Source organism: Anopheles stephensi, chromosome 2 (assembly GCF_013141755.1).
Source record: "Anopheles stephensi strain Indian chromosome 2, UCI_ANSTEP_V1.0, whole genome shotgun sequence".
In the NCBI taxonomy this organism is placed as follows: Eukaryota; Metazoa; Arthropoda; class Insecta; order Diptera; family Culicidae; genus Anopheles; species Anopheles stephensi.
The window spans coordinates 62055452-62079136 of record NC_050202.1 but is presented as its reverse complement, the minus strand read 5'-3'; the positions used below and the strand labels follow the sequence as shown (position 1 = coordinate 62079136).

At 46.5% G+C, this 23685-nt stretch overlaps 3 protein-coding genes across 4 annotated transcripts; 2 read left to right on the top strand and 1 right to left on the bottom strand.

The window, feature by feature from the left end:
• Positions 1 to 554: 554 nt before the first annotated feature.
• On the top strand, positions 555 to 12802 carry LOC118506614 (zinc finger RNA-binding protein 2). Its single transcript, XM_036043979.1, has 8 exons — positions 555 to 963; positions 2525 to 2676; positions 2763 to 4610; positions 4684 to 4911; positions 7545 to 7654; positions 9937 to 10032; positions 10110 to 10461; positions 10558 to 12802. The coding sequence occupies exons 1-8, from the start codon at positions 914 to 916 to the stop codon at positions 10662 to 10664; spliced, it is 2943 nt and encodes a 980-aa protein (XP_035899872.1). The 5' UTR covers positions 555 to 913; the 3' UTR covers positions 10665 to 12802.
• On the bottom strand, positions 11481 to 14764 carry LOC118506615 (tigger transposable element-derived protein 4-like). The gene is made up of 2 exons (XM_036043980.1): positions 13981 to 14764; positions 11481 to 13917 (listed from the first exon to the last, which is right to left on the bottom strand). Exons 1-2 carry the CDS (start codon positions 14672 to 14674, stop codon positions 12992 to 12994), a joined length of 1620 nt encoding a protein of 539 aa, XP_035899873.1. The 5' UTR covers positions 14675 to 14764; the 3' UTR covers positions 11481 to 12991.
• A 265-nt stretch (positions 14765 to 15029) lies between these two features.
• Positions 15030 to 23489, top strand: LOC118506597. 2 transcript variants are annotated; one of them, XM_036043963.1, is made up of 6 exons: positions 15030 to 19413; positions 19488 to 19701; positions 19875 to 20162; positions 20229 to 20594; positions 20672 to 20788; positions 20861 to 23489. In XM_036043963.1, the coding sequence occupies exons 1-6, from the start codon at positions 15563 to 15565 to the stop codon at positions 20987 to 20989; spliced, it is 4965 nt and encodes a 1654-aa protein (XP_035899856.1). In that variant the 5' UTR covers positions 15030 to 15562; the 3' UTR covers positions 20990 to 23489. The 2 variants fall into 2 exon arrangements, with proteins under 2 accessions (XP_035899856.1, XP_035899855.1); XM_036043962.1 differs by having other exon boundaries at positions 19488 to 19731.
• Positions 23490 to 23685: the final 196 nt, after the last annotated feature.

Here is a 23685-nt window from a genome sequence, read left to right as displayed (position 1 = left end):
TTAAACTATACAGCGGTTATTGCTGGAAAGGTAAATGCGTTTGTGAGATTATTTTGATCGATCATTCGTTTGTGTGAACAACAGTCATGCTTTCCTTGTACAACGGTTCCTAGGGCATGAGATGTTTGTGAAGAAGCCAAGATGGGTCAATGTGGTGTCAACTATCGCAATGGCCTTGCCCTAAGGTCAGTGTTAGGGGGTAAATAGTGTTTGTCGCTTGGCTTGTGGCTTGGCGATGCTAAAAAATCCTGACGATCGTGTTCGTCAATAAAACCGGTGTAAAAGGAAGCACCTGCGCTCATAATATTTAATAACGACCTGCAAGATAGCATAGAAAACAACCGACAGACGTGCGAAACTAGAGAATCAACTCTATTAAAATGATTCAATGCAACGTGCGTTTCTGAAAATGAATTCAAACGTTTTTTTTTCGAGCAGCGTTTGTCCTCTTTCGAGCACATGCCTGTTGAGGAGCGTCAACACGAAGAAAAAGTGAGTGCTCGAATTGTTTGCATAGGAAAAAAAAACAATCATCTGTCAAAAATCTTGGCTCTCTCGCACACAGCTGCGCAGCTCCCATACTCACAGTGCGGCTAGCAGGAAACAGGGGCGAAATAAATACCGTGGAATACCGTGTAGAATCGAACGGAAACCTACGGAAAACGTACCGGAATCGATGGCCCAACGTTAGCCCGACGTCGCGCATTACATGGTAACCACAGTTGCATTAGTGTCTCGCGCGTAAACCCGAAAACCTCAGGGAAGATTTGGTTGCCATCTTCGTTCTCTTCTGGTCGGTTTCTTGCTGCGGGAGAAAAATCGTCACGCAAGCCAAGACGCTTACGAAGAAGCGGAAGAAGAAGAAGGAGCAAATCTCGTTTTCACGCCACAAGCACACCGTCATCCGGAAAGTATGGCCACCAATAACTACTTTGGGTTTCCGCACGGAGCCACACAGTATGGGTAAGTGGAGTTTTCGTTTTCCGTACGACAGGAGATGTTAAGGATAGTGGGAAACAACTGGTTATGTTCCGTGCCTGCGCCATGCTATGTTTCGGCAGGAAAAAAAAAAACAGTTCTAGCGCAATGAATCGAGCCGGCATTTGCCAGTGGTTCCCAGGCACGGGCAGAGTAACACCATCATCCGCAGGTGCGGAAGAGATCCGCCGGATGAGAGCATCTTTAGTATGCTTCTGCGATTATGTGATGTAGTTTACAAATAGTGTGCTTTGCTCTCCGTATGGTGGTCGTTGCGCCTGCTGTGTCGTGTCGTCCGAGTGCCAAACTTCTCCAGACCAAACTAGCGATTAATGTGCAAACAGGTGTAGCTGGTGCTTCATGGCTGTGTGTGCATGTGGTGCGCAGAGGAGAAAATAGATTTACCAACTGCGGACGGCCACTGGTGGCAAATTGTTTGCCATTTGCCTTCGCGAGCGTTATGTCCGGGGACTCTTTTTCGACGAGATCGCTGCGGCAACTAACATGACGAAATTTGCTTTTCCTACCGGCCATGCCATCGCACCGTTGCTCGACTTCAGCGTGCGTGTGTGTTTGTGTGTCTGTGTATGGATTTGTCAAAGTATATTTTAAACGCTCTTTGTTGCATAATTAAAAACTATCGGCAAAGAGAGCTGTGCAATCGTTCGCCGTCCGTCGTGCCGTGCTCTGGAAGGCAGGAAACCCTTCCAATGATCAAACAAATTAACAGAATATGGTAGCGTGTTGCGATCAGCCGCGGTTAGGTATACTAATGGGCTCTAGTGTGTTGGTGTCGCATAGCTTGAGCTTTCTGCGTGCATGTGCAAAGGGTAGAGAAGGAACACATTGAAACACGGCATCGAGTGCATCGAGTGCATCGAGTGAGCTCACACATCGGAGAACAAGAGCATCGTCGACGTCGTCGTCTGGCAGCAAATATCGGGTGCGATACCCGTGAGCACAACCGTGTCTCAGACGGGGACGAACTTCCGGTGCGAGAAAGTGTTGTGTGTGCGCGAAAATCGATGATAATCGCGAAACCCTTGAAGGTAGTGGTCCAAGCAGCGCCTAGGGTGGGGGTTGCTGAGCTATTGCGATTAGGCAGTAGCGCATACATACGCGCGGGGGGAATGGGGCTGTTAGTGTATTGTGGAAGGGAATCCTTGTTCTCATTCCAGGACACGACGATGCGCTTTTTGCATTCCGAAAGAGGGGGACATTTTTTTCACGCAAAAGAATATACTTTTTTCGCCTGTTTTCTTTGGGTGTCAAGAAGCACCCGGCAGCAGCAGCAGCAGCAGCCACCAAAGCGTTTCACTTGTCAAACGGTGTACGTTCTGGGTACACAGACAGTTTCCATTATCAAGTGGTGCGAACAATAGGGCTCGACGTGTGCGAACGTCCTTAGTGTTCCCTCTCGTGAATTTTGCCGAGTGGGTGTCTTTGTCAGGCAACGGTGATAAACTAAGCTTTCATCTCGCGTTTGTCGTGGGTTCGTGGAACGGGTTAACCGCAAAAGATGTGATGGTTGAATTTCGTTTTTCAGCACAACGGCCACTGGGACGGGTTATCCAACAACGCAAACGGGATATGCTGTAGCACCGGCACCAACACCGGCCGCAGGTACCTACGGAACGGCTCGACCAGCAGGCTACGACCAGGCGTACCAGCCCACGGCAACACCGGGAACATACGCGAGTAAGTATGCATAAGTAGGCTACGGGGGATACTAAGCGCGCGCTCACTGGAGCAAATGTGTACTGATTTAACCTTTTCGATCGTAGCCACGGCAACGGCAGCAACATACGATTACGGGTACGGGCGTACGACGCAGACGTACGATACCTCAAAAACGTACTACCAGCAGGCGGCGGGTGCAACGGCCGGCTACACTGCACCGACCGCGTACGACGCGACACCGAAGGTGATCACCGGATTTCAGCCGGCCCAACCGACCGCATATGCTCCGCAACCCACCCGGGCCACTATACAGCCAGCGAAAGCAGCTCCGCAATACCAAACGACGCAGCAACAATCAGTGGCACCGCAACCTCAGGCGTACGTGCCAACGCAACCGGCTGGCTATTCACAGACCGTAACTACGGTGCATTCGACGCCCAAATCAGCAACCGTTGCTGGTTCCGTGGTGCCGAATAGTTCCGCCACCTACCCAGGTTACGACGCATCACTGTACGGTGCAGCGACCATGTACGTCGCCCAGCAGCAGCAACCACCGCCGCCAAACGCGAAAGCGCCCGGCAATGTACCCGGTGGTGCAGCTGCAGCCGGTGGTGTGATGACGGCCGCCCCGGGACCCGGAGGACCGGCAGTAATCACCGGTGGCCACGTACCGGTGGCAGGTGGTCCGTGGCAAAACTACAAAAGCCCCAAGGGGATGCATGGTCACGGTGGGCATGGTAGCGCTCCTTACAAGGCACGCAAACCGGCACCGAAACCGCTGCTGATACACTACTGTGATGTGTGCAAAATTAGCTGTGCTGGACCGCAAACCTATCGCGAACATCTGGAAGGCCAGAAGCACAAGAAGCGCGAGTTGTTGCTAAAGCAGGCGGCCGAACCTGGAGGTAATGCGGCTGCTCGGCCACCGAACAGTTTGCACTGCGAGCTGTGCGGTGTCACATGCACCGGCAATGATGCGTACGCGGCGCACGTGCGTGGTGCTAAGCACCAGAAGGTCGTGAACCTACACACCCGACTAGGTAAGCCCATTCCAGCCTGTGACCCAACGCCGAACGTCGACGGAGAAAAGAAGGAGGGTGGTGGTGGTGGTGGTACGGCTGATTCATCATCGGATGCGGGTGGGGCAAGCGGTGCAGGCAACGCTGCCGTAGCTAACAGTGGTGTAGAATCGGCGGAAGAATCCGTCCGACCCGTGGGTAGTGAGTTTATCGAAGAAATTAAGGATGATGATGGGAAATTGGTCAGCTTCAGCTGTAAGCTGTGCGAGTGTAAGTTTAACGATCCAAACGCAAAGGAAATGCACATGAAGGGACGTCGCCATCGGTTGCAATACAAGAAAAAGGTGCAGCCGGACCTGGTGGTGGACATAAAGCCGACGGTAAAGCAGAAGAAAATAGCGGAAGCTCGTGCCCACCGGCAGGCCATGCAGGAGGAGTTCTGGAACCGTCGTCGTATGGCCGACGCCGAGATGGAAGAAGATCACGGCATGCGAACGTTCGGGCGACATCCGTTCTTTGGTATGTTGCCTGGGCGGCGCCCGGAATCGTCCGATGATCGGCATGTAGTCGCACGGCATGCTGAAATCTATCCGAAAGAGGAGGAACTGCAAACGATCCAGCGCATTGTTTCGCACACGGAACGTGCCCTCAAGCTGGTGTCGGATGTGATGACGTCCGGCGGTGGTGGAGCGTCCACCGTTCAGCCGGTAGCTTCGACATCATCGTCCGCCTCTGCTACAGCAACAGCAAGCGATTCGGCCAACGAACAATCGAACGATCAACCAAAGGAGCAGGAGATTCAATCGCAGCAACCGACAACGTCTGCTGGCAGTGGAGGAAAACCGAACCAGATGATTTCCTTTCACAAAGAAACGGAGGGAACCACGATCCGGCTGCTGAAAGGTGTAATGCGGGTAGGCCTGCTTGCTAAAGGTATGTTTCTTTTGTGTTGGAGCGAGAAAGCCATGCATCGCTTACTACAACCTTCCATTATCGATTCCATTAGGTCTGCTGCTGCACGGTGATAACTGTGTTCAGCTGGTGGTGCTTTGTGCAGAGAAACCGACAACGTCGCTATTGAAACGGGTTGCAACGGAACTGCCAATACAGCTGAAGAAAATTGCTGACGATCATCGCTACACGGTGACGATGGCCCCCGTCGAAGGGGCTGTACTCGTTACCGATGGTACGATTACGGTGAAAATATCGCTCACGTCTCCGCTGCTGCGCGAAGGTAAGTTCCAACTGTTCGAAGTGTCCCATGTTTCCTTCCATTCCCTTTCGATTTCCTTTGCTCATCGTGTTTCCCTCTTCGCGCTGTAACGTGAATGCCCCTACCCATGTGACCTCTGTTTTCCTTGCCAATTTTATCGCTGGTTATTGAAATGCACTGGTGCCGGTGTGAAGCATCCTCACCACATTTTAACTGGCCCTTGATAAACTTGACAAATGTAGCGCATAGCACAGGACTGCGCACATAAAATCGTGCTTCTAGGTTCTAGTTTTCGAATGTTACAGGTTTATGAAAGGCCATATTACATTCATTCTTATCCCTTTGTTACTATTCCCATGTCCCTTTGTTGTTGTAACTGCTTTGCTGATACTTTACATATAGTATAGGACACTTTCATGAAACTTTGATGAGGGATTCTGAATTCAAATAGTAATCCGTCCACGTTCGTTGGGTTAGTCAAAGTAAACCAGGGAACAGGAAAATGGCTTAAAAGCGCCTCCCAATGCCAGCTTCCTCCCATACATACTCTCGATTATTTCTGTTCCCTGCTGGGTTAGTATGTTTCAGACCAGATTTTTTAGGATTCATTCCCCCTTTCCTTCACTTAGCATTTCTTCTTGTCGAATTTTACCAACCGGTAGACACAATAGTTTAAAAGAATAATTTCTCAGCCAAAGTAAGAGCGAGAGTGTGAAAAATGGTGATTGTATCAATCCTTGTACTTGTGTAGCATCAAGTTTTTTGAGATTCATCCTCCGCGTTGGGATGAATGCTGCACACTGTGACGTCTTTGTGACCACTGATCCACTGAAGCTCTTATTTTGTTTTGGTTATATCGTCCCAAATCCGCCCGGTATACGTTACAATACTTGTAAAGAGAGTAGTTTTTTTGCTGTAGTTTTAGAGCTTCAAAGATGTGGTGCAAAACATGTTTTGTTTATAGCATGTGTGTTTGTTTGTGTGTGTGTGTTTTCCCCCCTCTTCGTTAAAGCGGGGGCAGGCAAAGCGTGAAGCAAGTATTACCATATGATGGAACATATTGTACCACATATTCGGTGCGATAGTCCCTTGTGACGCCGAACTTGATGCGTTGCTTTACTGCTCAGTCACACAACTACATTATAAGAACATCGTTTGCTCCCTTGTTGCAATGTTTGTTTTTGAACATGTCTTGCAACTGTCGAATGATTTGTGTTTAAGGGCAAGCTTTAGAAATGATAGTGTAAGACAATTTGCTGCTCATACGGCCATAGGGTTGCATTTGTTAGTAGTAGTTCCGAATCTGGCTGACAGTGACACAATCTGACACGGTATTATTGTTGCGAACGACGGCCGTACACACAGAACGGTGCTCCGGTACTGTAGACCATTCGCGAATGTTCGAATCTTTGTAATCTGTATTGACTGTTGATGCAGTCAACGGTGTCGTGTTGGTTTGTCATCGTCGGTCGGATTCTCCATAACATCTGGGGCCCGATAACCCCGAAACAGCAAAATAAAGAAAAGTTGAAGAAGAACTATCAACCCGATGATAACTATGCTAAAGCTATTTCCTAAAACAGGATTTTTGACCATCCGGCCGAGCCTGTTTGGCTTGGGCCACGCACAGAACGGAAGGAAAAAGCATTATCGCCATGTTGGCAGCATGGCGATCGCTCCAGTATCTCCTTTCTGAGGGCGCACCAAACGTAGCTGACCTTCTTTCGACCAACCAAGCAATGCAAATTTAAATGAATTTGTATTTAAACGAGGCGCACAATGCCGTGCTCTCGTGAAGTACAATGTGTGTGTGTGTGCGTGTCAGCGCTTTCTTGCTCCTGACTTTATGACTTATGAAAAGCATATAGTAAAATAAGAAATTATGATATCAATTCCATCCTTTCCTTTACAAGCGAAAGCTTACCAAAAACAACATGCGATGAATATATGTATTATATATGAAAACCAAAAAAAAAAAAATTGAACAAAAAATCACTATGGTCAAACACCCTGTCTAAAATAATTCTTTTCTCTTTTCTTCATTTTATATGTTAAAAACGAAACCGTAACTACTACTACTCCTACCTACTACTATAACTACTACTACTACCTACCTACTACCGCTACTACTGCTCTTCTGCGTGCGCGCATTGTAATGCATAATGCAAACGAAAACAAAAAACGAATCGAATGCAAAACAACATCCACCAACATCCTCGCGGCCCCCCACTCCATCGCCTACATCTGTGATTTTGCACTCGAACGTGTTTTGTCGTCGAACGATGTTAAAAAAAAAAAAAACAAAATCGAAAACAAAAACCAACAAACAAATGCTCCCAAACAAAATGCCTGGGTGAAAACTATTAAAAAAAAACACAAAACAAAACAAAAAACGGGATAAAAATAACACAAACTTATCAACCAAAAACTATCAACGAACAAACCAAATGAACAAAAAAAAAAAAACGACAAAACGCGCGGATACTACCGTTCCTGTGCCTTCGGCATGTTTTGCAATATTCTATTGAAAATGCGTATAAAAATATATGTACGCATCTATACAAACATAAATAACGAACAAACAAACAAAAAAAAAAACTACAAAATGTACTTGTGAAAAAAAAACAACCCAAAACATGAAAATGCAAATGAAGCTAATGCACCTTCAGCGGAGCAGGCGGCCGCTCAGAATACCGAAGATCTGCTGCCACGCGAGCCCTGCCTGCAGGCGCTAGCTGCACTGCGTCATGCAAAATGGTTCCAGGTTTGTGTGTTTTTTTCTCCAAATTCTTCTTTATCTTTTTTTTTACTACTACTACTACTTAATAACTATTTACATCAACGCATACCACTACTACTACCTCCTTACCTACCTTACTCTACATACTTAAGTTTTGAAGCGCTTATTGTTTTACAAAACCTTTTGCGAACGATAAAGAGGGACGAAATGTGCCGTCGTCGTCCCGTCTTCAGTTTTAGTTTTCTTCTACTCCGTTATAAAGCGAAAAAAAAACATGCGAGTGTCGGTTTGGCGAATGGTTTTTGTTTTACTTCAAATTGCAGAAACATTATAATGTAGCATTTATATTACCTTCACATAGTGCCCACTGCCGAAGTTACTGCTGCTACTTCGCTGTGGTGTTGTGTAGTGCTGCCGAAGAGCGTAGGAGAGAAGCGGTTTCGGAATGTTTCATATGTGTTTTTTGGGTTCTTTTAGTTTTCCGTAGTGTTAAAGAAAAAGGACATCTTTCGTATCATACCGTTTCCTCTCACCACCGCACAATTAAAACAAGGAAATAGAGTGCATTGAACCCATAGGGAAATAGTGCACTCAGTAGTTCGATTTGAGCGATGTAAAAGCGCTTTTAGATGACAGCAAGCCTCAGTCACTGCTAACTGTCAAATCAAATTTCAGCTGTGCGCAACTCAAGTTAGCGCGTTGTTAAGGTAAAATTTCTAAAGGCTAAAGTCTGAATAGATGCCCCCGCCCACTCACGGGCACTCATTTTTGCAACTGAGTTTCGCAAAAGACTTTCTTTTTCATACTTTTTCTACAATAATTTATTTGTTTATTATTTTTAATTATTATAAATTGTTATAACAACAATTTTTCACGTTTTTGCTTAACGTTTACCTGAATGGCTAAAGTCTGAATAGATGCCCCCCCCCCCCCCCCCCACCACCCGTCCACTCACGGACACTCATTTTTGCAACTGAGTTTCGCAAAAGACTTTCTTTTTCAGACTTTTTCTACAATATTTTATTTGTTTATTATTTTTAATTATTATAAATTGTTATAACAACAATTTTTCACGTTTTTGCTTAACGTTTACCTGAATGGCTAAAGTCTGAATAGATGCCCCCCCCCCCCCCCCCCGCCCGCCGCCCACTCACGGACACTCATTTTTGCAACTGAGTTACCCAAAAAGGTATATTTTTCAGACTTTTTACTGTAAGTATTTATTTATTATTTTTAATAATTGACAATACGGCGTCAAGCCGTCATCCTAAAACTATAAATAAATAAATAAAATATTATTTTTAATTATTAAAAATAATTATTACAACGATTTTTCACATTTTGCTTAACTTTTACCTTAATTTAAGGTAACTCAGTAGCGAAAAATGAGTGCCGTGAGTGGGGAGGGGGCATCTATTCAGACTTTAGCCAAATATTTTTTTGGAGGCTTTGAAATTTTAGTGAAAGTGAAAGTAAACAACAAACTTAACAGTAAGTGAAACTTGCTTCCATCTAAAAGCGCTTTAATATACCAATGAGAAACGGAATTAGTACTAACAATTATCATAGCAAGAACGGTTTCTTTGTTGTACGGTAACCCTGCATTGCCACATTAGTTTGAAAGCATTCGGATGGATGAAACTGTGTTTGTTAGGAATGTAGTTAAAGTACAATAAAAAATTGAAGCTGGTTGCTTAACTTTGCTGAATGTATGGTTCAAACAAATTGTACCATAACAGTGACCTAACCTAAACAGATCCAATTCATGCCAAATGCCGTCAGCTATGGGAATGTTTAGAGCGTGCAATAGTACTGTTGATACAGTTTTGCGTAGTATGTCCGGGTTTTTATTTACGGTATGTAGAAAGATTTTTTTTATCATTTTTTGTTTTGTAAATTCGGCCACTTTTCGCTCTAACGTAAGCAGAGAGAGACAGAGAGATAGAAAGTAAATATTGTCTTAAACCTAGTGTGTAAGTAAATCAATCGTTAGCATATTATTATTTTTCATCTTAAAGTTGTACCACACTCAAATGAGGTGTACGTGCGTGCGTGTGTGTGTGTGTTTAGGTAAAGTAATGTATATAGTTTAAACACTCATTCGCCACCCTGTCGTATGCATTTTCGGCCGGCGGGTGTACTATCTTACCGACGAGTCGTGCTTCAAACAAAGAAAAAAACAAAAATTCGTGCCCTCCAGCCGACTTTACTCTACTACGAAAGATGTAGACTGTTCGGGAAACAGTTAGTAAATTGCGTTTCTTCCGTTTTATTTCCCTCGCGCACATCGGTGGCCACGCGCACAGGCTAGAGCAACGGGACTGCAGTCGTGCGTGATGATAATGCGCATAATGCGCGATCTGTGCCAACGGATTCCCGTCTGGAGCAACATAAGCCAATGGGTGAGTTGGGTGTGGCAGCTTATACGATCGTTATTACATTTGCCCGCCATAACATTGCCTTGTTCTCCTCCAAACAGGCAATGGAGTTGCTGCTGGAGAAGATAATCTCGTCGGCGGGCGAAGTCCTTACGCCGGGCGAATGTTTGCGCCGCGTCATGGAAGCAATGTCGTCGTCGATTCTGCTGAACGGTCCCGGTTTGTTGGATCCGTGCGAGAAGGAACCGGAAGATACGCTGGCCGGGCTCAGCAAGCAGCAGCGCGAGGACATTACCAACTCGGCGCAAACCTTCATGCGCTGGATAGCGTTCCGGCAGATTTACAAGGTGCTCGGCATCGCGCCCCTTCCACCACCAAAGTTTGCCGGCAGCCGCAACTGGCGCTTCAATCGCAAACGTCGACGTTCCGGCACGGAAGGTAACGATAGTGAAGGTAAGTCCCGACGGTGGTTTGCTTGCTGCTGTGATTTGCTTTTTAAACCGAACGTCCATTTCCCCCCCCCCCCCCCCCCCCCCCCTTTCCCAACAGCCGATGGTTGCAAAATGGTAAAGAAGGAAGAATCGGCCACTGCCAGCTCGAATGCTCCACCTGGCCCGGCTAACGCACCGGCAATGAAAACGGAACCATCCAAGTAAAGCGCGCCGAGAAGGTATACTACTGAATTGTAACAATTTTATTAAACAACTTCGGACCGGAAGTAAGACACACTTATTCGTATGCTCATGATATCGTCAGCTCGATTGGAGGACGCCTGTGTTCGGACCATCGGCTTAGGGAACTGACCGGTCAGATGTAGACACAGTTTCTCACAGTTGTACAACATGGTTCTGTTATTGTGAAGGTTTAACCAATACCAGCTGTCTTCACGTCATGCTATCCTTTAACTTGTGGCATTGTGGGTATAGCAAAGAACTATCCGCCACGTTCCCTTATGTGCAGACACCATCTAGTATATGCTGAACACCATTTTTTGCTTTTTTTTCCATCAACCAACATCCAATCGATTTTCCTCATATTTTTCCCAGTCTAAATCTAAGTGAAGTGAAGTAACCTATGCTAATACGAATGTAAGTTTGAAATATAATTTATACCATCAACAGTACACATGTGCGCAAGGGATTTAGCTCAAGTGAATGGAAAAGTATCACTGTGTGCGTTCAAACGCCTTCTCGACGCGGACGGGATGGACGCGTTTAAGGTTCTTCGAACGTACGTCACTAAAAACAAACACAACTTTGTGGTTCATGGCTGGAAAGCCAACACTAGCCTAAAAGCATCATGCACCTATGAGAGCAACGTAAAAGTATTCGAGCAACAAAATCATGAAATCTTTGTTAACTAACTTACCCACTGAACCCCCTGCGTGTTGGTGCATGATGCAGGGAATGGGTAGAATTTGAAGGTAGCAGTAAAGACAACAAGTACTCAGGCTCAGTAACGAAGGGTGGGGGTAGGTTGGATGAAACACGTGTGTGGTGTATTTGATTAGAAATAGTAATGAATTATCCCGTTTTCTCAACGTGTTGTTAGTCAGTAGGGTTAAAAACGTTTTTTCCATCCATGTATCTTGCTACAAAAAAACAAAGCAAAAGAAACGTAAAATGAACATTGTAGAACCAGGCAATGGAGGATTTTTTCTCCGCTCACGAGCAACTAGTTTACGTTTCATAAAATGCTATCATTGAAGTTGCATTTCGTCCCTGTTTTGATTTTTGTTTCCTATTCTTATTCACATAACATCCCCTACTTCTGAACGATCGACCTAGACGTAGCGCAATCACAACTGGGAATCTCCTATAAATGGTCAATTTATTGGTTAAAGGTGTGTTGTCCCACTTTTGCATCCAAATCCCCTTTTATCTCTTGTTTTCGGGCCTGTGAGTTCAAGCAGAAGACGGGAAACAATCCCTGTATCTCTCCCGTATACTTTGTACTGTACGTATCTCACAATGATTGTTGGTATTTATTTATTTGCTCTCATCGTTCGCATATCTGGTCATTTTCTTTCCTCTCCTTAACAACGCGTTGTAAGTTTTGCTGACTTTACAGGCCTGCGTATTAGTTCCTCATCACCCGACAGACAGAACGACATGTGTAGCAAGTTTAGCAACTAATTGAACATATTCCTCGTCGGAAGGGTTAGGTTAATATTTCACCGGATGCTTTTAGCAGCAGGCCCGGCAGTAGTAGGATAGGATGGATAGGGAGTAAGCAAAATCAGTAAATTTTGAAAATTGAGTTGAAATTTGAAACACCAACAGCCGAAGGAAGGAGACACATCCACTTCCCGACACGCGAGACTTACACATGCGAATGCAAATGTGCATGTAGGCAAAAGATAACCTAAAATAACAGATGGCATGCATGTCCCTATTAGATAGGATGATGAGAGAGAGAGAGGGTTTATGATTTGCGTGGTACGATCCCAGCGCAAAAGCATCGCGTAACCACATGCAGGCAGGCAGCACTCTTGACATCCGAGACGACCCCCTTCACATCTGTCTGTCAGCAAACAGAACTGTAGGCTATGTTTGGATCTAGGATCTAGGCTCTGTAACTGATGTGAATTTTATCGATAGAAGCGTAAGGCAGCAACACATAGAAACCTAATACCACCCAAAACCGTACATGTGGTAATAACACACACACACACACACAAACATACAGCAAAGGAATGCTAGGCGAACAAACAGAACCGTATAATTAATAGTCATCCAGTCAAAATTCAAATTTTGAAATAAAATAAAATGCATCGATGAATTTATCTAGCGAACATTCGGACAAATGTACACATATTGCAGTATTAGTTCGTGGGAAAGGGAAGCTCTTCATGTAACCCCTTAGTGAACATGGTGAATTCCTACCTCCGAAAGGTTTTACTCTTCTAGTAGAGTCAATCCAACGAGCCCACCTTTGCTTTTCTATAATTTCAGTCGTGTCCAGTGTCCGGTTAAGGGTTCAGTTACACTTCTATAGCTTGAATACGCTTTTCCAGTTCGTAAAGCATGCCAAACGTCGCGGCATCCTGATACGTATGACGTCTAAAGAATTGTTGCACTGTTTCCAGTGCTTTTAAGGCATCACGTTTATGGATAATGGGTACTCGTTGATCGATGACTGTTTCGTCCTCGTTACCGTTCCGTTTTCGACCATTTCTGTCGATAACAGACGTTCTTGTTGTCATTCGACCACCTCTCCAGACTGTCTTTTTCACATCGAAAAACTCTTGCGCGTCTAGCACCATAGCTGTTGCTTTATCGGCCTTGACTTGATACGTGGCCATCTCCACGATTTCATCGTTTGTGAACGTACCGGTAACGGCAACGTTCTCATCTACCCGTACGTAATCACTGAAGCTCGGTTTCGGTTCTTCGTGTGCCGTAACTTTATCCCAATCTGATTTGCTTGGGCGGATGTTGGTGTCTTTCTTTTCTTGCTGTGATGAACTACTATCACACAATGCATACGGCCAACAGCCGGTTTGCATAAAGTGATTAACAACAGTATCGCTGTCAATCTTTCGCCATGCCCTTGCGGCAGCATTAAGTGCAAACGGTAGACTAATGTTCTGTTTTGTTCGTTTTTTCCCGCAGTCCAAAAGGTGTTTGACCACTTCGGTGCGAAAATTAGATTTAAAGCTATGGATCAGTTCGTTGTGCTGTGGTTTTACACTGTCTGAGGTGGATTTTGAAGGGAGAACTACTATTTTTACATTGGTAAATGTTGGGAATATTGCAGGGACATGAAAATGATTCATAAGCAGCACGATGTGTCTTTCATTCGATACCATTTTATCGTTCAGTTCCGTTAACCACGCCACAAACAATGCTCCAGTAATCCATGCCTTGACATTCGTCGCATAACTGAAGGACGGATTTGGGTGTGTGTCTGAAATTTGAAAATTGACTCATTAGAAAGAAACGGATGGATGTATGTTGAAATTGTTACAACCTTCCAAAAATTCCGGACATTTTGATCGTCCGATCACAAGGATCGGTAACTTCTCCGTTCCCGTAATGTTGGCGCACAGCAGCACCGTTACACGTTCCTGCTCAACCTCGCCATCGTGGCATTCGTTCGCTTGGTATTTAAATATTTGCTCGGGCAACCATTGGTAAAACAATCCACTCAAGGCGATGCTGTAAATATCGTTCGCTTCATATTCATCGAGCAAATTGGCGAAACAGTCACTCCACTCAGCAGTACCATGTCTGCCGTCAACATTTGAAACTAGCCCATGGGGCGATCTGTTGAACGTTAACCCGTGCCGCTTCTTAAATCCGTCCAACCAACCATTGCTGGCCGAAAACTCTTCGATTCCAAGCTTGATGGAGAATAGCTTGGCTTGTGCCTTTATTACGGGTCCCTCCAATGGATGACATTCTGCGCCAAAACTTTGATTGATCCATTGTATCATACACCGTTCCAGATTAGGATAGTCGGAACTGCGATTTCGTCGAACGTAGCCCTTGCCCTGCAAACACTGCTGCTTCGTAGCGTCTCTTTGACTTATGATCTTGTAGTAGCTCGAAAGTGGCAAACCAAACTCATGCATTACTTCGTTACGTGACTTTCCGGCCTCGTGTGCTTCGATTATCTTCAGCTTGTCGCATTGCGAGAAACATTTGTGCTTTCTTAGCGACATTTCATCACAACTGAAAAACTTTTGGTAATTGCGATCACTTTGCGGGACTTTGTGTTGTTTTGTAAACAAACAACATTCGCAAGCGTGCTGTCAAAAGATGTTGGTGTACGTGTGGCAGTTATTCCGTGTGTGTTTGTTTTATTTCGGTTTTATTTATATCAACCAATTATAGAGTCCATAGTTTAAGTGGAAAGGTGCCAAATGCATTCAATACATTTTCGGTTTTAATGCTTGTTTAGTATTATTAACACCAGAGTAAACGGACACAAATTTGAAACACGGTATCGAATGCGCCTAGATGTATGCAAGTATGTCAACGTGAAACGTCAAACGACTTGACCATCTCCCACAGTGCTGTTTGGGAAGGGGAGAGAAAAAAAACTTGTCATTGAAGTACGCATCGATTTTCCCCAGTTTTGTGCGAGGATTTTCCTCCGAAAGGAAAAACGGGTCCTTGCTGAGGATAATACTTGTTAAGCGTTACAAAGTACATCAAAATGGTGAACAACTCGCAGCGCGTGTTGCAAAGTGTGTACGGGTACGGGCGTCCGTAATGTATCCGACCGAGGAAATAGTGGCGGAGAAAATTGCACATCACAAAGAGTGTTGTTCTACGGGAGGCCTACGGAAAAGCTCGTCAGCTGCAGCGCCGCAGCATGTAATAGCAGCACACCGACGTACTGTGCCTCGCAGCTGCCATCCTTCTTCTACCGTGGTGCGAATCGATCGATTTTTACAATTCGCGTATCCATCGCAAGAAAATCGTCGTTTCGCTAGGGCTTGTACGTCGGAGGTAATTCGGTAGAAGAAAACACACACACATCCATTGCAAAAGAAACAAACTAACAAAGTCCACCGTAAAAAAAGAAAAGGGGAGGGGGGACCAATATGGATGTTGCAACGATGCAGCGAGCCGATGGTCAGGAGTTTTTGCACAACACAAACAATAACAACAATAACAATAACAGCAACAATGGTTCGATGGCATGCGGATTGGTGGAGGGTAAGGGCAAACTTGCTGCCGAGGCGGTGGCCAACGATATGGCGCGAGATTTCGTAACACCAAAGATGAGCTCAAGTGTGGCCAGCATACTCGATGATACAACGCCGAGCGACTCCGGTGTGCAGCTGCTGGATTCGGAATCGAGTGGTTTGAATGAATCGATGATTTCCAGTGCCGGCGGTTTCGAGTTCGATGGCGGTCCAACACCTCCACCGCCACTAGCCCCCATTTCGGCAGTATCCGCGTATGACGAGGAGGGCAAAAATAATAATAACAATTTCTCGTACCATGATCGTCCCGTAGCGGAGATGGAGGTGGAAGCGGCAGAAGAAGAGGATGGTGCGGGATTGACGGAGGCGGATCTGGATGCGGCGAGTGAAGCGAAACTGGCAGCGGATCAAGAGATAGGCGAAGGGATCGAAATCGATCTGGGTATGAGCACAAGCCAGGTGCCGGAGGAACTTATATCCAGCACCTGCTCGACGTTCGACACCGAGAACATCGTGTATCGGAGACGCATCAAGAAGGCGCCGATCAGCAAGACGCCGAAGAAGCGCGTATCGTTCCATGAGGATATCCTGAAAAACACCAAAACGGACAACATTCACATCGAGCACGGGTTTATTACGTACAAGACGGGGGGCGGCATGGGCAAAAAACCTGTAGCGAAGGGTCGATACTCCTGGTGCTCGGAGGATGATGCCGGTGGGTTGGACTACGGTGACGAGGAAGCGCAGGAAGGCAGACAGTACGTGTACCGGAATGCATGTTCCGATGTGCTGGACTATGGCAAGACGGATGTGTTTGAAAACGTCGAGGACGAACGGAATTACGTGAAGTACGATAATTCTGGTATCTTCGAGTACGGTCCACCGGAACGCCAGACGGCGAAAGCATCCGACCTGCGCGGCAAACCCCTGTACAAGTGCAGCTGTTCCGATTCCAACTCAAGCCTGGACTCGGGCGAGGGTGGTATCGTGCAGTCGACCAATTATCGTCAAGCGAAATCGAACAGCTGCGAGTGTATTGGGTCAAGCGGTGGAGCTACCGGACGGCGCGGCAAGCACAACGGCACCAACAACAATAACGTCATCTCGGACAACTGTTACTACAGCGAACCGAGCATTGAACATTTGGACGAGTTCAATGGCAACGTAACGGCGGGTGACGATGGCGGTGAACCGGTTGTAAAGTCGGTTTGGAGCAAGGAGAAGAAACCGAAGAGCAGCTGCCTTAAAAAGACGAAACGTAACAGCATCTTCACGAATGTGGTCGTGCCGGAGCACGATCTCAGCCGCAAGGTGAAGAAGTTTAACGTGCACCAGCGCCTATCGGTGATCGACAACAGTCGCATGATCTTTGGCTCGCTCAAGGACATCTTCGGTATTGCGCTGCCGGAGCGCGGCGTTCCGGAAGGCTCCGAAGATCTGTCGTCCGTGCGTGAATGCATTCCAGAAGCGCACGATGATGGAACGCTCGAGGATGATTTTACGCTGGTCCAGAAACCGAAATCCTTCCTGTCCAAGAGCCTGGATGGAGGATTCAACAGCCGCAGTGGTGGTCGTCCAAACGCGGGGCAGCAGAAAAAATACGTCCACAATGTAGACGAACAGCTGCGCCGCAAGAATGATGAAGATCTGTACGCGCCGAGCCGGAAAAACAGCGTGGAAGATGAATTGCCAGCGAGCGAGGAAACCATAGTTGACACAAACAAGGAAAGCGATCAGTCAGACGAAGAGAACGTCGCTGGCTCCACCACAAGTGCTGTCCTGGACCAGCAGCAGCAGCAACAGCAACAGATGGCGATGAGCGGGGTGAATGTAATGGTTGGCGGAGGCGCGGCCGGAGCTTACCGTAACAAGTTTATCATCAACGGCGAGAGTACGGTGTACGAGCATACCGGTGTGTCGTACTGCTTCGAGGACGGCCAGGACCGATCTCCGCAGGAGGAAGAAAAGGAACTTCCGGTTGGTGAAACGACAAGTGGCTCGTTTATTGGAAAGACGCAGATTAAAAAGAAACTTTCGACTATATTTCAAAAGATAAACGTCATAAGCTCACAGGCGTCCACGCCAATCCCGGCTCCGCGTCCCGGTGGCGATGGGGAAGGAGAACCGAGCACTGAACCGGGAGTAGCACAGGGTCAGAGAAGACCGTCGGGTGGTTCCGTTCTTCCCTCGCCACCGTTACCGAAGCCTTCAGAGAAGACGCTCATGGAGAGCAGTACGATCTCCTCCTGCAGCAGCGAGCATTCCGATCAACTTGGTGGAGCGTCGGGATCGAAATTAAGCTCGGGATTGAGTTCTCCTCATGGTAGCGGAGGAGCAACTTTCAAATCAAACCGCCACCTGTCATCGCCGTTGAAGAATAGATCGCTGACGACTACGCGCATGGAATCCGCTGCACGCCCGTCACGCATGAGTCCGGACCTGTTTAATCTTGGTGTTGCACCGCCGTTAGGATTGGCAGGCCGCAACCTAACTCAAATCGATCCACAGCTGGCCGAGGAGTTTGAGGACATCCTGACAGTGACGGCCACTAATACCGCCACCGAATCGTTGATCGAATCGGTAGAGCAACGGCAGCAGATCGACAAAAAATCGATCGTTGAGGATGATATCGTGATTCTGGATTATCCTTCCACGTCGGGCGCTTCGAGCTCGACCGTCCTAACGCCTAGCACTCCACAGGCCGAAGAGATAGTGCGTCCCGCAAGCCGACCGTCGTACCAGCGCGCCGCCTCACGCCACAACCCGATGACGTCGTCCACCGCAAGTTCCGCATCGACTGCTTCGAAAAGCTCGCTCATCAATCGGTTTCTGCGCAATGTTACGCAGAAGAAGATCCTTGAGGCGACGATCAAGCAGAATCCTTTCTTCCAGTCGAAACTGAACGGGGAGCGCAAGCTGTTTGAGAATCTCTGCCCGCGTGGACCGGTGCGACCCATCAACCGGGAGCTGGTGGAAGATTTGAACGCGGAAATAGCGATGGAAATCGAGCTGTCCTCCTCCGCCTGCCAGCTGGATCGCATCCAGCTGAACGACACATACGCCCAGTCGGGAACGGAAGGCGCCAGCCCGTTCGCACTCGGAGGCGTCAAGTTTGATGGAGGCGGTATCGGCGTTGGCGAGCTACCGGTGGAACTGTTTTCCGCAGGTCCGCGCCTTTCCATCTATCGCAACGACAGCGAGGTGCTAATGAAGGTGTTTAAGCTATTCAATGGATACAGCCGGGAGGGTTACATGACACCGGTGCTGGTGTTTCTCACCGACCGGACGCTGTACGTGACGGACCAGGTGCGGAACCGGCTGTGCAATAAGTTTGTGCTGCCGTATGCCGAGCTGGACGTGATATTGGTCGGACCGTACGGCAATACGGTGCTGCTGAGCAACTCGGCCCGGGACATGCAGCAGGTTCTGCTGGCCGGTGGACCGTATCCGGCCGAGGGGCTCGTGTCGAGTTTGGAGCTGTGCGCGCGTCGCGGCGGTTCGGTGCTGCCGGCCGTCGGTCAGCTGACGCTCGACCATTTGGCACCGCTCCAGGCCTTTGTGCGGGATCATTCGAGCGTTAGCCGGGAAGATTCGTGGAAATACTATGCAGTCGTCAATGTGCCGGCTGGTACGCTCGGCAGTGAGGAAGCACCGCTGGGCCCACACATCAAGGGCCCATTGATGCATCGGCGAATGTCACACGCAGGTTTCGTGGATAACTGGTCCGCAGGATACTTTTTGCTGAAGTGAGTCACGACTGAGGGACACCTTTTTTGCGGTACATGTCATTTAATGGCTGTTTTTTTTTTCGTTCCAACAGAGCTGGAGTGCTTTACCTGTTTGGAGATGCTTCCCAGAAGCTGCCAACATGGGCGGTAGCACTGGCCGAATGTCAAGGTGCCCGCCGTTCGGTGAATTCGGGACGACCGTACTGCTTTGAGCTTCTGCTCCGTACGGGAGCTCTTCAGCTGGCCGCACCAGACGAGTACGTGGCGTCCGATTGGCTGCAGGCACTGGTGCAAGCGGCTAGCGGGGTGAGTGAAACGCAGACTGTAACTTCAAAGGTTTGAATATTTTTTATTATTATTTTGTCACTTTGTCTAATCTAATCCTACCCTCCTAACCACCTAAATCAAGATACCATACATTGGTTTTAAGTTTTAACGCGAATTTGTTCTCTCTTTTCGATTCATTCAACCTTCAACAGTTGTTTGAGATGCAGGAACGTCGCCGTACACTCGGCTGTACGCTGATCATGACGTCCAACCATCTCCTAACGCTGCGGGAAGACTTCAGTGCACCGCTGCGTCGGAACACCAGCTACAGCACGGTGGGCGAGATAAGCAATCCGTCACCGACGCCGAACCCATCCGCGATGCAGCAGCTTCAACTGAATCTGTCATCACCCTCGAAGGAAAACATCAATCCGAACGCAACGCGTAGAAAGATCAGCAATGTGTCGAGTAATAATGGTGGGCAGGATAACTACAGCGAGGTGCGTAGCTGATGGCTTCTCATCGCGATATGCAATGTAACTCCTATCCATTTGACGATTCCACAGATAAGCTCCGTGCGGTCGAACTGCAGTACACCCACGCGTTCAAACGTTGGAGGCCAAACGATGGCTGCTGATCGACGCTCGAATGCTTCCAGCACCAGCACACCGACCAAAGGAAGTGCAGCAATGCAGCAACAGCAGCTGCTAAACGGATCGCCGGCAAGAAGTCTGCCACGGTCGGGAACCTCGGCCTGCGGTCCACCGTCGTTGGCGGACTTTTTCGCCGGCAGTGCCGAAGAGAAGAGCCACACCAATATGAGCAGCTTCTATGGGAAGAATTCGGGCGTTGAAGTGCTTACCTGTGCCAGCATCGATGAGATGTCTGCCGTAAAGATACCGGCCATCTCTTCCAATTGGTGGTGCATACTGGTGCGTGTGTATATTAGCTGTATGGAGAAGGGCAGTGTATTCTTACAACACATGTGCTTTCCGACATTCTTTTACAGGAATTTGAGTGTCAAGAGGTGCGGGAAAATTCGGACGATTTAGTAGTTTTCTTTTCGACCAGCGGCGAGCAGGAACGCTTCCTGTCCATGCTCGAATCCATCTGGCACACCAAAAAGGTATTAATCGTGCAAGGTGGCAACGTTTAGTTGAAGATTTTGTTTCATCGAGATTGTCATTTCACTTTTCAGAATGAAGCATTTCCGGCTTCGATCATTAGCAGCGACGATGCAGTTTACGACCACTGTTCCAAGCTGTTCCTGGAAATCAATCGCTCCTGGGAACCTTTGCTATCTGCGGCCCTGGGTTATCCGCAATAAACCTAAGGGGGGCGCTGCAAGCAAATGCAATACGAGCAACACGTCAGGCGAGTAGCGTAATTGTGTTCACCTAATTGTGATTATTACATTTCGTTTTACATCACCAAGCTTACGCTAAACGAAGAGCACCTTCCGAATAGCCACGATGGGAATGCTTGCAATTTTTAAGAGCGCGCAAAAGTGCAATAACTCAAAAGTATTACTAGTTTTATAGCCAAAACAGGGGGTAGGCAATTTCGAATTGAATTAAAATTGTTTTATTTTATTTTTTTACTAGCTTTGAATTCGATTCGTTGTCGTGCAGGACGTTAAAATATTCCAAATTTGCAGTGATGCTAGAGTGTATGCAAACGTGTGAACGTTTGTTCTAAATTTAAGGGCCCATTCGGCTTTTTGTGGAAAATGTCTCTGTAACAAATTTGCGAAGCTAGCTGTTTCTGTTTACTTTAATTGCAAACTATTTTAATCTTTTTTACCGTAAGAAGTTTGTTCTTTTTTTTCATCACATGATAAGGCATCTATTTTATAGAGAGTGATGCTCTCACGAATCTATCCACCAGCCATGACACGGGATAGCGATAATCATTACCAAAGAAACGTGGGGTGGTATGGGCCGACTAATGGTGACTAAAAGGTGGAAATCAAAACATTAAATAGGAATGCAAACACCCATAGACTAATGAATGCGTAAATAGCTCCTTAATGTGAATATCAAAGTGTCTTTCGCGATAGGAAAACAGAAGTGGAAGAACGATGTTTGGTCATATCTATTCTATATAAAACAGTGTACCCCTTGTTTCTAGACACTGTTCCCTCACCCTTTTCCATATAACAAAAAGCCTACACAATCGCCGCCCAATGCTTTTTTCCCCTAGAGCTTAACGCTTGTCGCTTCTAAGTGGATGGTGCCTAACCGGCCACCAAGCAAATCTAATCTAAAAAAACAAAAATATACTCCAAATGTGATTGATTTCTCATTCTCAATATAATAAGATTTAGGAAGAAAAAAAAGACGTACACACATGTATCTCTGAATATCTACTACTATCTCATCTGTTCTCTTGTGGAGGAAAGACCCCTGGTGCACAGCAACCAAATAACAGCAGTGCTCTCAGTTTTGGTTTAAGCAAGAAGCATCACATGAATGTTACCAAAAACTATATAAGTAAAATAGTTGAGCAAGAATGTTAAATCCGCATCCGTATCCCGCAATGCTGGCCCAATTAATTAAGCTAACCCCCATACAGAAAGAAAAAGTCGAAAAATCTAATTGTTACCGACAATACGTTTACACGAGGGGGGCAAAAACAAAAACATTCACATGGCTTCATCTTTTACCAGCTGGAAAATGCTGCACGATAAGTGGTCTATAAGAACGACAGCATCTCATACACTGATCACACTTATAAAACGAATCGTTAATGAGAGCATTACAAATTCGTATTTTTTTTTACTTTAAGTTCATTATTTCATCCATAACTCTCTAGTCAAATAAAAAAACTACGATGAAAAGCGATATGTTACGAGAAATTTAAATGTGATGCCGCAAGTTGCCGTATATAGGTTTTATAAGTTTTTCTTTTTGTTATGTGAACTCACGTTCGCTTTTAATTAGTTTTGCGAAACAAAAGTTTCCACTCACTTGTCGATATTAAGATAAATGCGTATATTTTGCTTATATTTATCGGTAGATTAAGTAAGATGATGGGAGTAACCGCTGTATGCGTTACAGTACACTTCGTTCAAACAATCCTCTTAAGCAAAAATATCTTCTGAATGTTTAGGATACTGTTACATCGTAAGCAAGCTTATTACACATACCCACAAAAGCAAGCATGAATTATACACACTCTGCATACTGGTAATAATGGCAAAAATATATATATATACACCCATAGAAAGATACTACCCCCCCCCCCCCCCCCCGCGCATTGTCTCGTGTCTCCCCCGTCATATATACGTATACATATATATATTCTTGTATAACAATTTTGTGACAGAAAAATAATACGAGAAGTTGCGGGCGAGGCTGTGTGTAGGTTGAGATTTTCGACCTCTGGGGCCGATCGTGTACTGACTGAGTAGTAGCAGCAGCAGCAAGAAAGGGGACCGAGTTTGGAGACGCAATCTGCCGTAATCTATGATCGTTTCTTAATTGAGAAGCAAGTAGGAGCAACTGGAAGGTCTGGCGAATTAGTAATAGTCTAGTAACTTAAAGCAAAAAGCAGGAAATCATCAAAAAGGCCGGCGTTCGTTGGCTGGACAAAACCCCTCAAATCTCACAACCACTTAGTGTTATGTTCAATTTTCCTTCCCTCCATCCAGGGGGCAAGATATGGCATAATATAACCAATATACTCGTTACAAAATAAACCCGGCCAACCTACTCTCTCTCTCTGTTTGTCTCTCTGTCTGTACTGCTGGATAAGACACAGCACACAGTTCGATTGGGTCAAGTGTACGAAAATAAAGAAAACTATGGTAATCTCATTGGCAAAAACGGAATAAAAGGTGATTGCAGCATCCGAAATGTAAAATTGCGGTTAACGATGTTAATTCCACCGAAGGATGGATCCCGCGAACTCTGGTCAATTCAAAATCTTCGCGCCGGCGAATGTAGCGGTCCATTCTTACTCGGGTCGGACGTTATAGGCTTCTTCCTGGATAAACCAGGACCAAGTTCGTAACGATGAAGG